The 14,280-nt window shown below is 41.8% G+C and overlaps 1 protein-coding gene across 1 annotated transcript; it reads left to right on the forward strand.

Moving 5' to 3' along the window:
- Positions 1-987: 987 nt before the first annotated feature.
- ankrd33bb (ankyrin repeat domain 33Bb) lies at positions 988-8,459 on the forward strand. Its single transcript, XM_075482338.1, has 5 exons — positions 988-1,332; positions 4,175-4,304; positions 6,300-6,440; positions 7,544-7,707; positions 7,794-8,459. Exons 1-5 carry the CDS (start codon positions 988-990, stop codon positions 8,448-8,450), a joined length of 1,437 nt encoding a protein of 478 aa, XP_075338453.1. The 3' UTR covers positions 8,451-8,459.
- Positions 8,460-14,280: the final 5,821 nt, after the last annotated feature.

The raw sequence follows: 14,280 nt of genomic DNA on the forward strand, positions 1-14,280 counted from the left end.
AATAGTGGGAATGTTTTTTAAAGTTCCCACCATCCCTGGGCCAGTCAATTTGACAGATTATTGTATTCCAACAGAAGGACAAGAGCTAGTGAGACAGTCTAAATGGATTATCCTGAGGTATTTCAACAGAAAGCCTCTCATCCCATTGCTGGCCATCATCAAAGAGAACCTGAGCTCCTCCAGAGGGAAGAGCTGGATTAGTTGCTCTGTGCCATCAGTTTCAAATCAGGAAGGCTGCCAGTTCTTTTCCCTTTTTACTTTAGAACAACTTCAGCTTCAAAACATCAAGAATCCGGGATTTCAAGGTGCCCGGCGGGCTTCTATTGCAATGTATATACAATGTGACGGGCGAGGATTCTGGTGCTACTGCAACGAGTCAAATGGAAAAGGGCACTGGCTTTTTCGCATTTCAAAACTCATGGATGTTTTTGGACTTTTCAACCTCCGTGTATTTGAAAACGCAATTTTGACGCGCTTGTTAAGGGAGAAAAGAACTCCACTGTTATCGACTCTTTTTGGCCACTGCACCAGACGGTCATGTTTATGATCAAGCCTTTGATGACATTATCTTGTAAAGTTGTGGGGAATTCTAACTTCTACAGTGTCCTTACAAGATTTATTCAGCAATGTTGGAGAATCGGCAGCATGTGCAATGATCTCATGCCTCCTCTGTGGTATCTATTGACCGTTTAACCTCTGAGCCGGAAACTGCTATAATCAAGTGCCACGTGGGATTGAAACTTGTGGTGGGTTAAAATGAGACACTGCATTGTGATGGCTTGGTGGACCCAAACACTATAGGTACTACTAGAATTTTTTTTTGAATTTCTGAAAAGTAAGTGGGGACAGGGGGGGAGGATTTAAATGGTGTTAATAACAGAGGAGCAAGGAAAAGATTCAAAGATTCAAGAGAATGGAGTGGCTGGAGGGGTTGGACTTACTGACTCTGAGCATGGAGCTAACAAAGTGGCTGCAAATACACCTACTATGTCCATCAGTGAGGTTGATGAAGATGGGGATGAGTGTGAGGTTGAAGTTGATTACATGCAAAATTATTGGGAGGATGAGGACGATATCTATCAGGAGTTTGAGGAATTGGACTTTGAGGCCTTGCCGGATCGCTCAGACACACAGAGCATCACCTCCGATGATTCCTTCTATCCCCCGGAAAAATCAGTCGCCACCTGCTTCTACCGCTGTCCAAGCCCCGACAGCCCCGAACCCATCTCTTTCTTCAGGGCCTGCAGCAACAACAACGCCATCATAGTCAAGATTATGATCAGGCAAGGAGTGACCGAAGAGGAAGTGAAGGAGACAGACCGGAATGGAAGAGTAGGTATCTGGGTTTAGTACCTTTTTACTTGATGTAATGTTCGGAGGCTCCTCTGCATCTAAGTGGAGCCAAAAGTTTCAGCATAATATTCACAAGTTCAACTTTTCTGATGGAAACATAGAGTCCCAAAGTGTTTTGTAGATTATCAGTCATCTCAGTCATGGTAACACTTATAGTTTAAGTAGAGAGCAACCAGACTCATTTCTTATCGACTGATCAAGACCCTGAATTGACTTCTACTTCTGGATCAAAAACAAACATTCTACCTCAATGACTTTCAATGTGTCCCAATACCTGACTCCCAGTCTGCTAGAACTGAACAAGCCTCTTGGATGAGATGTTGAATATCCTCAAGAACTAAAATTGCTGTTTTCTGGTTGACATAAACTTTAGGCATACCAGGGGTTGTTGCGGCACCCCACCCCAGGAGTCCACTTGTTTTCTTTTTGAGTTCTATTGTTTTTTCCAAGGAAAACCAGTGGAAAAAGAATCTGTTGAACCAATCAGAGAATATTTCCCGGTCAAATTGCACAGCATGGTTGGTGGAATGCTCAGCGCTAATATTAAGCACTCACGATCTAAAGGCTAAAACGTGATAAGTTGCAAATATGCTCACAGGAGCCATCATTTTCAATTTCAGATAGCATTATTTTTAGTGTTCAATTTTGTTTAAAGTTTGTATTTGTATTTACAGCATCAGTGCGGTCAGTCATCCAACACCGATCTTCTGCATAATGCTGCTTAAGTCCAGCACAAACTTTAGCGTCTCCTCACAAAGCTTGCACACATGCCTCAGCCGCTGCAGGATGCAAAAGCAGAGTCTGCGCTACACTTTCCAGATTAAAGTCTGGCTGCTTCAAGCTTTAAGGCCTGTCAGTTTCTCAGCAAAGCCTACAGGTTTCCTCATCGCTTCCTTGTTACGTACCACTGTTGAAAAAGATGCATGTTAACAGGCTGTTCAGCCAGTGCTGATTGTTGCTTTTCATGGTCAAGATGACCAACTTCATCTGGGATGGACCATGCCACCAGCTACAGGTAAAATAAAGTCAGAAACGTTGGTCCTTCTGGTAAATGTGCTCTCCAAGCTGAGGCACATGGTGCAATTTAAGAAGAGATTGAAGTTCATATGAACTAATTTAGCAGGTAATGCAAAGGGGAGTTGATGCTGGAATTAGAGTCAACAAAATACTATCAACACCCCAGTAGGTTGAGAGACAAATCCTGAAAGAAGGTTCAGAGCAATTGGTTAAGCCTTCAGTGACAGATGGGGAGTGTAAACTGCACAGTAACAACTTAAAGAAGCAGCTTGCCATGAGGGCTCAGCTTTTAAAGGGCTCAATGAAGACACTGACCTTAGCACTGGGTGAGAGATACTGTGTTCTTTAGCTGGAACAGACAGAGTACTGTGACTGTAGCAGCCTTAGGATCGTTTTGGAACAGCAAATGCTGCTGTGGAAAGGCACAAAATATCAGGTTACTGAGCAGGACAACAACTTTATCAGAAGTTACCTTTTTACCCGGCACAAAGTTAGTTATTATTTCATGTGGTCTGACAATCCAACCGCCCTCTGGATTTGCCACCTCTGTGGGGAGACTTACCATGCAATCATAGCATCAAACCTCCCACTGTTTGCAGAATGGAGAAAAAAAGAAAAAAATTAGAATAACAAAAAAAAAAGAACTAGGGCCAAAAGGACCTCTATATCGAGTTAGAACCTAAGTGTGTGGCAGTTATCTCTTTGGGTGTGCATCCATCACCCATGTGCTCAATTCATAAAAATATATAGATTTTTTAGTAGCTTGAGTTTTTCAATTATGAGCTCTTTTCACACATAAAAATCCAGAAGGAAGTGATCGCCATACCTGATCCAGAGGACCGTTCTATTTGCTTGCATCATCTCTGTGATTTTAACTTGCCCAGAGACCGCCAGGGTTGCCTTTATAATAGATTTTGAAAAAAGAGAATATGATAAATAAAGAAACTAATGGCTTATCTTCTAATTATTTTCTAATTTTGTTGATTTGCAACATTTTGGCTGGGTTTTTCAACATCCAAGCATAGCGTATGCATACACTAGCTAATGATAATGAACAGACCACAACATGACAGAACTGTGCGTGTGACATTGGTGAAAATAACAGCAAAACGTCAGCTGTGACAAGCCTCGGATTAAAGAGTGGAAAATGTCATGCATGAATAGTCTAAAATCCATTTTTGTGAGGGAAGACTAAGCTTTGATGTAGGAGGAAATTCTCGAAGAATGTGGTCCCATTGCATGGTTCACATTTACAGATCTGACCACATTACCGGCGTCACAGAGCATTTACAAATGTGGTTTGACCGATTCAGATGCCTTTAGAAAAGCTCACGAGAATCACAGCCCACATTACTATTTTGCTGCACCTCGCCACTAAATTTCGTGAAATTCTGCATGGTAGTTTGTTGTGTGACGCTGCTGACAGACAAACTGAGGTGCTGCTCAGGCTGCCCATTTTTGTGGGAGAGTGAGAGCAAATCTGTCAGTAATAACGACCGCTGTCAATCCCAAATTAACATTCCCTTAGCTCTGTCTGCTCCCAACTGAAATGAAAAAGCGGCCCACAAATTCATCCCGTCGACAGGCTGACTGATCGGTGCTCTTTTACGAGAATCATTGTGATTAATGCATGCAGTGATTTTAACCCATTAGGGAAATATACGTGTGAATCTATTTCAAAAGTACACAACACAAAGCTTCACTTGAGCTTTGACAACCATGTTCTTGTTTTCGTAAAGAGACAAAAAATCTAGTCGAAGACAGAAAAAAAAAAGAATCATGCTCATTTGTTTTTGTGTTTCAGTCTGGCCTCATCATGGCGTGCTACCATGGCTACGTTGATGTGGTCATGAGCCTCTCTCAGTGCCCGTACTTGGATGTTAACTGGCAGGACAATGAAGGCAACACGGCTCTCATAACAGCAGCACAAGCAGGTAAGAAATGCAACGAAGGGCCTCTGAACTGATGATAATCAGCTGTTGTGTGATTCTTTACAAATAAAACTATGAAGGAAAGCCTTTAACATGACTTCTTCACTGAAAATTATTTTTAAATTTCTTCTTTTTTTTTTTTTTTAAAACATGCTTGTTAACTGTAATGTTAGTAGTAAGCTAAAGCTGATACCACTTCTGTCATGTACAGATGTTGATTCATGAATATTAGATCTTCTCAAGAAAATAAATTGTTACCATTTTAAGACAACATCACAACATTCATTTCCATGCAGAGATTCAATCATTTTCTCCATGATGTTGTACTGATGATGGGAGGGGTGGGTTCACAGAGTGGGGTCCTCTTTACCACATCCCAAAGAGTCTCTAATGGGTTATGGTCTGGAGTCTGTGGTAGCTCATTCCCATGTAAAAATGAGGTCTCATGCTCCCTGAATCGCTCAACCGCAATTTGAGCCTAATGAATCCTGGCACTGTCATCTTGGAATGTGCCTGCGCCATTAGGAGAGAAAAACATCTATTGATGGAAAAACCTGGCCGCTCAATATATTCAAGTAGTCAGATGACCTCATTTTCTGAGCACATGACATTGCTGAACTAAGACCTGACCAGCTGGAGTAACCCCAGCTGATTTTGCTTAGTTCGTTACTTTTTAAAATTTTTATTTTTTGGGAAGTGGCATGAAACAGAAAAAAAGAGGAATTCTTAAAGACTTGAATTCCAGCGTGCCTGCTTTCATACAGTTAAAAAGGAAACAATACTTCCTTTCTGGTTTCTGCCTTTATGGACATATTGTCTTACCAGCTTTGACTTTTAAAACACTATGACGGACTTATGATCTGTCTGCTTTTGATACATAATTTACAGTGGAAGAAATTCGACTGTGAAGTAAGGGGACGTTTATTATAGAAACAAATTAAAGCTCATGGTATATTATGAGGTCTGGGGCTTCCAACTGCTAAAATCACTGTTATTTACTGGCATTAGAGAATACTATCATAAGTCATTTCAAAGCGATGCAGCCACATGCGTCAGACGTGGTCCCAGCCTCTTATCACCTAATGATGATGAATAGCTCACTGTGTCCTGTGATGAATGGCTGCAGAGTTGCTCTTTATTTTCTGCTTCATTAAAAGAGGTATTGATTCCCTTTCATGAAAAAAAAACCCACTCTGCAACACCTCAGGGAAAACAGTTGACCAACCCGGAGTGTCCACAGCACAACAGCAGACTGCACGGTCAGAGAAGCTTTTCTGGAAACTTTTCACAAAGGTAGACAGTGTCTTGATATAGTTATGGGATCAGGCTCAAGCCTGTCGCATCATCCCTGACCTTCCTTTCAGACACGTTTCTGTTTCTAGGTGCTCCTCCAAAATGAATTCCTGTGGTGTGCCAAAATTGGTTTAGCCCGAAGAAGCTTAATTTGCCCTCTTGAAATTATAAATCAGGCAAACGGATTAACAAACAATCAGGCTTGTTCTGGCGCATCCGGCAGATGCCTGATCGGATTAGGATGTGGGGAGTCCCTTCAGGCTTTTTTGTTAAGTTCCATATGTCTTTGCTTTGCTGTCTCTGCACTGATCTGCTGAAGGGAGGCCACGGCTGTCGAGTGTCGCTGCCCTCCGAGTGTGCTCCAAATGTTAAGTGGTGTGGTGCTACATTACTGTGCACACGAATGCCCGGACCTGCAGTTTCCTAGCAGGGCATCGCCTTACATCATGACTTCACTTGCCAGTGCTTTTAATGTTGTGGCTGACTGGTGTATGTTTACACATTACCCAAGAAATTTGAAACAAAATGCATGAAAGCAGAGTGCATGGCTGATAACTTGACCCCTCCCCCCTCATATTGTTTAGATTGATGACTGTTGGTGATTTAGCATTAAAAAATAAATGCTTGACTATATGTATACGAGAAAATACCTTACAAGTCTTGAAAGCACAAATTTCATGACACATCTTTCTCTTTGGTCTGCAGGTCATATATGGATTTCAAACTTTCTCTTGAATTATTTTCCTGGGTTGGACATCGAGAGGAGGAACTGTCACGGTTTCACGGCTCTGATGAAGGCTGCCATGCAGGGCAGGCCTGGGTGTGTCAGAGCACTGGTGCTGGCAGGTATGTACAGCTTACAGGAGACATATTTTTGACAAATATTCACAGGCAGACAAAATCCTGAAATCTTAATGAAGTGTCTACGACAAGATAACACAGAGATACACCACAGCAACTTGTTTTTATTCCCTTTAGACACAGCTTTGCACGTACAGATCATTTTAAGGCCATCATTCCTCAGGGCATACCTCTTTTGAGATCGATAACCCTATGAACACGTTTTTGCAGCAACAGAGAGTCCTCAGAGCTTTTTACTGTGTACTTTGAGCTAAAATCACACACCAATCTGATTAAAAAAAACAACTTTTGACTGGCGATATTGTTGCAAATATTTACCCCTGATCCTTCTTTTAGGCACAATTTTGAATCAGCCCCAAACTGTTAAACAGGCAGCCCAGATGTAACAGCTGCTGGCTGGTTAATCACACCATTTAGATTAGGTAGGTTAGGTATTGAACTGAATTGGAATTTGAAAATTGGAATTCCCAAGTCCAGAGTGGTAAGAAAAAAAAATAAAGAATGCAAATCAGAAGTCAGATTTCCTTGTCAGGATATAAAGTATGAAACAGAATACTAGATCACTAATTTATTCAGTTTGGTGAAACATGGCAAAGCAAATGGCAAGAGGACCCGAGCTTAAACGTCCCACTTCAGAGTAACAGCAAATGCAACATCTTTTGAAGTTGAAGCTCGAAAGATAAGGATAAAATGGGCTGGATGACCTGAAGGTTGACCCTGAAAATATAAAGAGCTGACCTAAAGTCACATTTTCTGATTTTAAAGGGACCAAAACAAAATACTGAGGTTGTGTTTTTTCTGAGTTTTTGGTAAAAGTATATGGTCTCAAAAAAAGTGATTTTTCAGTCACATGTCCCCTTTAACACATACAGTACTCACAGTAAGTCAACCTGATCCATACTAGGAACCTACAGGAAAACGTCTGTTCTTATTAATGATCACAAACCAGCTTTTTTGCACGGCACTGTGAGCCAATATATCAAAAGTGACACACTTTAATGGAGAAAGGTAAAGCAAACTCCAGGACACCTTTAGTTACAGACCTTCACTTCACTCCACATCATCTCAACATGTCTTTGTGTGTCCAGGAAGTGATATCCAGGCCCGGGACTATGGCCGCAGAATGACACCCAGGGAGTGGGCTCTCTTCACCGGCCGATATGAGACGGCCAACCTAATAGATCGGCTGATGTCAAAACCCTGTGCTGAGCAATTCTGTGACTCCTTCCCCCGAGAGTGGCCCATGTTAGAGGTTAATACATTACTTTGGACTTCAGCCGCAGTATTGAAAGCGACACCCCATGCTATTTCTAAAAGTCTAAACATGTTTTCCTGCAGGAGCTGGTGGCCCAGAACCAAGAACCAAAGAGCTGCTGGATGCGTCTGATCAACTACCTCTTTTGCTGCAATTGTAGATTTTACATCAACAACAAGGTCAACCCCGTGGATGATGGTGTTCTTGACCATATGGTCCGAATCACCACCAGCATCTCCAGTCCATTTATAGCCACAGCATGCCACACTGTGTGCCCGGGCAGCCCGCCGTGCATCGGGAAGCGTCGTCCAGCTGTGCAGGAGATTCTGAGGAGGCAACGGGTGGCGGAGCTGAAGCGCCTGGGTCCAGACAGACTGAACAACTACAAGAAATTTTTCCAGAACTCACGGGTCCTCCTCATTCCCAAGGTGAAGGATCGAAGGGCAAGCCTGCAGCCTCAGCTGCTCAGCGAAGTGGCTGCGGCGTCCACGGTGGCCATGAGACGTGTCAGTCTCCTGCCACTCAACATGATGCGGAGAAGCAGCGTGCGGCCGGGCATCGTGGTGCCAAAGGTGAGGCTCTGCAAGGCCCCGCCACCCAGCTTCACACCGGTAAAACTCAGAAGAGGCACAAACCAGAACGAGCTCCAGATCCCAAAATGGGATTACAAGATCAAGAAAATCGAGAGGAAGCAGGAGGAGGAGAGGAAAAAAATGCTATCTCTGACAAGAAGAAGATGAAGGATGGGAGGAAGAAAACAAAGCAGGATGTGACTCCTTACAGAGCTTCAGTGTCTTGTTGAAAACCTCTTTTTGCAGTCGTTTTGCAGTCCTAGATAGGCCGAACCGAAAAAAATCCGACTGCAAATTTTTATTTTGATTGCTGAGATCATCAACCTTGGTGGACTTGTTGCCTTGTTTTCTACTTGGATTCACGCCCCCTCCTTTGTGAGGTATACTTTGAGATGCAATGTGGGAAATGGGGGCGCACGAGAAAAAACATCTGCAATTATTATTTGTAATCCCTGCAAAGACACGTCCTCCATAAATCCTCTTTATGTTGGCAGCTTTTATTATGGTGTATTGATGCAGGTTACCCAAACGCATGTGGCAGAGGAACAAGCAGAGCCGAAGTGTCAGTGTGCTTTAAACAAGGTGCCCTCAAGCTGTGGATTGGAACATTTGGAACATTTGCAACTTGATAACAGATAACTGGATACAAGAAAAACAAACAAAAATTCTTCGACAGCTCAACTGATTTTACCACCTAAGAATTTGCCCTGTGAGGAGCCACTTCTGTCGAATGAGATTTTTAACCATTAGCAATGGTACAGAGCAACATTTTTATATGAAAAATCACTATTTAGTTTGCATCATGCACACACAAAGATGTACATCAGTAACTAAATTCACTTTGTTGTAAACAAAGCGGGCATAAACTCTTCAGTTCCATTTTGTTTTAAATGTACTGAGAAACGGGAGAAAAAAATGTATGCATTAAACAGCAACATGATGAGAGGTCTTGCCGAGGAGAGGAGAAGAAGGCTTAAAGGAAAGTGCCATAAAGTGGAATAATCTATGCTGCTGTGGAATTTGAGAGGGAAGAAATGGGGCTGGGAAAGGCAGGAGTGCCACAGCCAGTGAGTGGGCTTTTAACAGGATGGACAAAGGAGCTCTGACTACTGCTCGCCGGCTGCTACAGCAGACTGAACCAGGACCGCTGAGCATGCAGGAGGACGTCACAAAGTCAGTCTGCGCTGATCGCGAGAACAACAGGTATTTTCAACAAAGAGAGGCGCCTGTGCAGAGTTTGACAGCTGAGCTGAGCAGCCAGCTCACACAGGCTTTGTCAGGGCTTTGTTGAGAAGCTGAAAGGCAGAGCCAAAAATAAACAGCTTAGTTCTTTGCTCTGACGTGCTGACTTCTGTCGCGAGCTATTCCACTGCCAATGCGGTCTGTGACACCTGCTCTGTGAATGCTGGAGAAGATATGAGGGCCGTCATTACCTGTTCCTGTATGACGCAATCCTTGTTTGAATTTTGCTTTGGAATGGCAGTAATGAAAAAAAAAAAAAGAAAAGAAAAGAAGAAAAAAAAAGGCATTTTTATGCAAGTGTCAATAAGTGATATAAAAGAAAACAATAAGCATGGCTCTTTTAGAATTAAAAATCTGGTTCAGTTGCAGAAGTACCCAGAGCCTTGAACAGTTGACCAAATAACCAGACATAATATTAAGTAGACAACATCGAATGCATTCTAAAGATGTACGGACATTCATAAAAGTGTTTTTAACAGAGAGGAGATAGTTGCTTTCCAAATTTACACCGCAGTTAACGGAAGTTATGCCATTTTCGAACAGAGCATGCCAGCTCGTGCTGGTAGTGCAGCTGCTGAAACTGAAGGCTCTCGTCAAAATATACTCAATTCTGGTGCCAAACACAGTTAGGACCAAGGCTTAAAAATGGCAGTCCAAAAAACAAAAGATGACCTATTTTGATAATCTATAGTGCCCTCTAGTGGCAACAACTTGGGATTGCAAACAAACAGTACACATGCCCTCCGTACACGTGTGAATTGCTCTGCTTCGTATTTTTGTTAGGCATGTTTTTTTCCATCAGGAAAGGAGTCAATGAGTACAATTCTTTGAAGGACAACTGCACCTTATCTTACTGTGAAAAAATCTATAATCCATGAATGTGTAAATATCATTTTAAAGGGAAGCTACTTGAAAACAGAATGGCTCTGGCATCACTGAACGTTCACTCTGAGTATCTGCACTACTCAGAGGCATTTTCTGTTGTCAGCAGGAGAGTGGACAGTCTCAGGGAAGACCTTGACTTACACCTGCCAAAGCCTGAACTTTAAAAGCTAAGGTAGTTTAGACCCCAAGAAAAAGCTCATTATAATTTTGAGTTTTGTTCGGAGCTATTCAGTGCAGATTCGTTCCAGTCATATACTGCAGTGAGCCAGGACTTTTTGATCGATTTCTCTCAGAGCTGGAATATAGCAGTTACCTGTAAGACTCCCTCTGTAGGTCTGGGTGTATCTCTGCCAAAGGCCGCACATCTTACCAACCAAGCACAGGAGACCGTCTTGTGACATGTTCACTGGGTCCAGAAACAACATTTGAGACGGATTTAAACACAGCTACTTAGACAAACTGAATTTGGAATTTCATGTTCTATTTACCAGGGGTGGAAAGTAACAAATTACATTTACTCACGTTACTGTAATTGAGTACTTTTTATGAGTAATTTGTAATTTTCTGAGTAGTTTTTTAAATGTGTAATTTTTACTTTTACTCGAGTACATTTTGACCCAAGTACTTTTACTTCGCTACATTTGAAACCCCTCACATTACTGAGTAAAACAAATATTGATGGTGAAAAATTAAATGCGGGCGGAAATTTAAACAGCTGTCCCGGAACTGAAAGTCAATTGCGTGGCCTTGCCTTGCGCGCGCCCTTACCATTGTTAAATAATCTGGTGTGGTGGATCTAGGCTACCTGCGCTTTGGAAGATGGCTGTTGCTAAACCTAGACGTGGAGACTTTGGAGGAGGAAAGGTCCGAAGACAAAGAGGATACACATTCTGAAGGAGACGAAAGCCAGAAAAACCTGTGGCCAAATTTAGAAAAAATATTCGTTTTCAAACGCACAAAAGGCAATAATGTGATTATGCAGTGCAAGATGTGCCTGCCAGCCAAAACGGAGCTTTCGGCTTTCAGAACATCGACTTCAAACTTACTTCTTTAATACACCTCGAAATCGATTAAAACAACTTGTACTGAATTTGATTCATGACTCATCCTTTTTTGCATAAAGAAACTGAAAGTATTTAAGTAACTTTTACTCAAATTACATTTTAAATGAATTAATTTTGTACTTTTACTTAAGTAAATTTTGAGATGGGTAATTTTACTTTTACTCTGAGTAGAATTTAGGCAAAGTAAAGATACTTTAACTTAATTACAATTTTTCAGTACTCTTTCCACCTCTGCTATTTACACAGAAACACAAAAGACGAGGACACCAAATCTACATGCCAAAGTCTTAAAACTCTAAAACTCTACTCACATTACACTGTCACTGGTTTATAACTCATACTTGAATGTTGACATTTTTGTTATCTTTGACTGTGTATCGAATGTAACTTTGATGTATCTAAAAATACTGATGTGCATTTTTTACCTCTAATATTGAAGGCCCAGCTACATTAAAGGGTGCACACATCAATGTGATGCTCTTCTTTGTCTTTTTGGAGAGGTGGAAACATTTTTTTCACAGCTGTAATAAACTGCTCAACTATGAAATTTCTTTTTCTGAGCTTTCTCATTCCACACAGACCAACAGAATCATAGTTGGCCGCAACAAACTTAATTTGCGATTCCTTGGGGTTGCTCAGCTGAAAAATCGCTTTAATAGCACGACCTACAGCATTTCACCATGTCGCCATCCTTTCAAGACTTTGTTTTTTGGCATTCAGAATTAGTGAAATTTTGAAATCCTTTTAAAGCACTATGCAGACTCCTGCGATGATTCTGTTGAAGTGCACACCAGTAACCACACAGTCCACCCATGTTCTGTTCCTCACTCCGGCACTTCATGGGAGCTGCGAAAACCTGACCGCCACCTCTCACAGATGCAGTCTGTGCCTGCAGCATGTTGATCCATCTGTGGAGAGTCATGCATAACAGGCCCGCGAGACTAAAATGGCTGCCATCCTGACCTGCGATGCAGTCTCCCTAATGACCACCAGAGAGCACTCATGACCCTTTACAGGTCAACATTCTGTATAAGCCTGCAGCTTTCACATAGAGACATATACACACACATGCTCTCGCAACTACACACATTTTTTTTTTACACATAATTCGAGATGATTTCATGGGGTTTTTGTACTCATCTCCTTGTCTCCTTCTTTTACGAAGCACTAGAAAGTTGCTTAAAGGACCATTTCGGTCGTTTACAACATCCAGCTGTATTGCCCAATCTAAGCCATGATTTAGCCATAGCAAAGAAGCAAAAAAATGTCATCCGACCCTGACAGTGTTGCTTGCACGGAGATTTCGGACTGACAACATAGCCATGGGGGCATGGATTTATATTGTGTTTTAAACGCTATTTTTATACCTCTTCTACAGCTCCAAACAACATAACACTTACGTGGTAGTGAGTAGAGGGTCCCTAAAGCCAAACCGAAGTGTCCCGAGGTCTTCATGTGGTCGGATATAGAGTCCAGAATGAATTTAATCAAGCCAGTACCTGCTCTCAATCAGAGCCTCTTCCGTCAACAGGAGGCTATCTCACGCGAGACATCACGTCACGTGACATTTTTAAAATTCCAACCTGTTAGTAAGCTAGGCTTTGATGTTGTATACAACATTTAACTTTCGAAAGAAATACTGGACTATGTTTGTAAAAAGAACGGCAACGAAATTGTGACTTTCCAGAGCGAGTTACTCCACACTCGGCAATCAACTACGGACTCACGTGACGTGATGTCTCGCGTGAGATAGCCTCCTGTTGACGAAAGAGGCTCTGATTGAGAGCAGGTACTGGCTTGATTAAATTCATTCTGGACTCTATATCCGACCACATGAAGACCTCGGGACACTTCGGTTTGGCTTTAGGGACCCTCTACTCACTACCACGTAAGTGTTATGTTGTTTGGTGCTGTAGAAGAGGTATAAAAATAGCGTTTAAAACACAATATAAATCCATGCCCCCATGGCTATGTTGTCAGTCCGAAATCTCCGTGCAAGCAACACTGTCAGGGTCGGATGACATTTTTTTGCGTCTTTGCTATGGCTAAATCATGGGTAGATTGGGCAATACAGCTGGATGTTGTAAACGACCGAAATGGTCCTTTAATGCTGCTCAATGACACAGAGCAACATCCATTGCATCATTTTCTGTATAGTTTGTTACTGCTTTTATAATGTATCACGTGTTTTTGGTTCATTATGTGTGAGCTGGCATTATGAAAGCAGCAAACCCCAATTCCTGAATTCAACCTTGACAATATACACCTAAAGGACAAAACATTTTTTTGTATTGGTTTTGGTCCAGATAATTAATATAAACAGTGCAGAAATGAATAACTGTAGAAATCAATTACTATGATATTTATTAAGTATTTTTCCACCCAATTGTTGTTGTTTTCATACCTAAATATTCTTCATTAGAAACTAAACACAAACACTGAGTTTTCTTCTCAAACAGTCTCAGGTTTTGGTGTCATGGATTCCACATTCCTTTGAGATTAGGACATAATTACATCCCAATATATCTGCAGATTTGCCCGTTACACCTCTGGTGTACCACCACATTCCAAAGGAGCTCAGTAAAATTATGTTAGACTGCACGTCGACACGCATAATACTGTTTCCATGTGATTGGCTGACTGGATAACTGTATGAATAGGCTGGTGTATAATATAGCGCTAAAAGCACGTACGACCTGAAATAGTTTTGCTTGTATGTTGTGTTCACCTGTAGTGGAAGCAGCTGGACATGCTTTTTAAAGTCCCATGAAATCCAATTTGATGCGGCTATTTGTGTACAAAATGAC

Source organism: Odontesthes bonariensis, chromosome 14 (assembly GCF_027942865.1).
Source record: "Odontesthes bonariensis isolate fOdoBon6 chromosome 14, fOdoBon6.hap1, whole genome shotgun sequence".
Lineage (NCBI taxonomy): Eukaryota > Metazoa > Chordata > Actinopteri > Atheriniformes > Atherinopsidae > Odontesthes > Odontesthes bonariensis.

Bases quoted from the DNA above. Each gene is read 5' to 3' on its own strand.
- ankrd33bb (XM_075482338.1), top strand. From the start codon at position 988: ATGTCCATCAGTGAGGTTGATGAAGATGGGGATGAGTGTGAGGTTGAA. The intron at 1,333-4,174 runs GTAGGTATCTGG...TTTGTGTTTCAG, and splicing joins AGACAGACCGGAATGGAAGA to TCTGGCCTCATCATGGCGTG. The intron at 6,441-7,543 runs GTATGTACAGCT...TTGTGTGTCCAG, and splicing joins CAGAGCACTGGTGCTGGCAG to GAAGTGATATCCAGGCCCGG.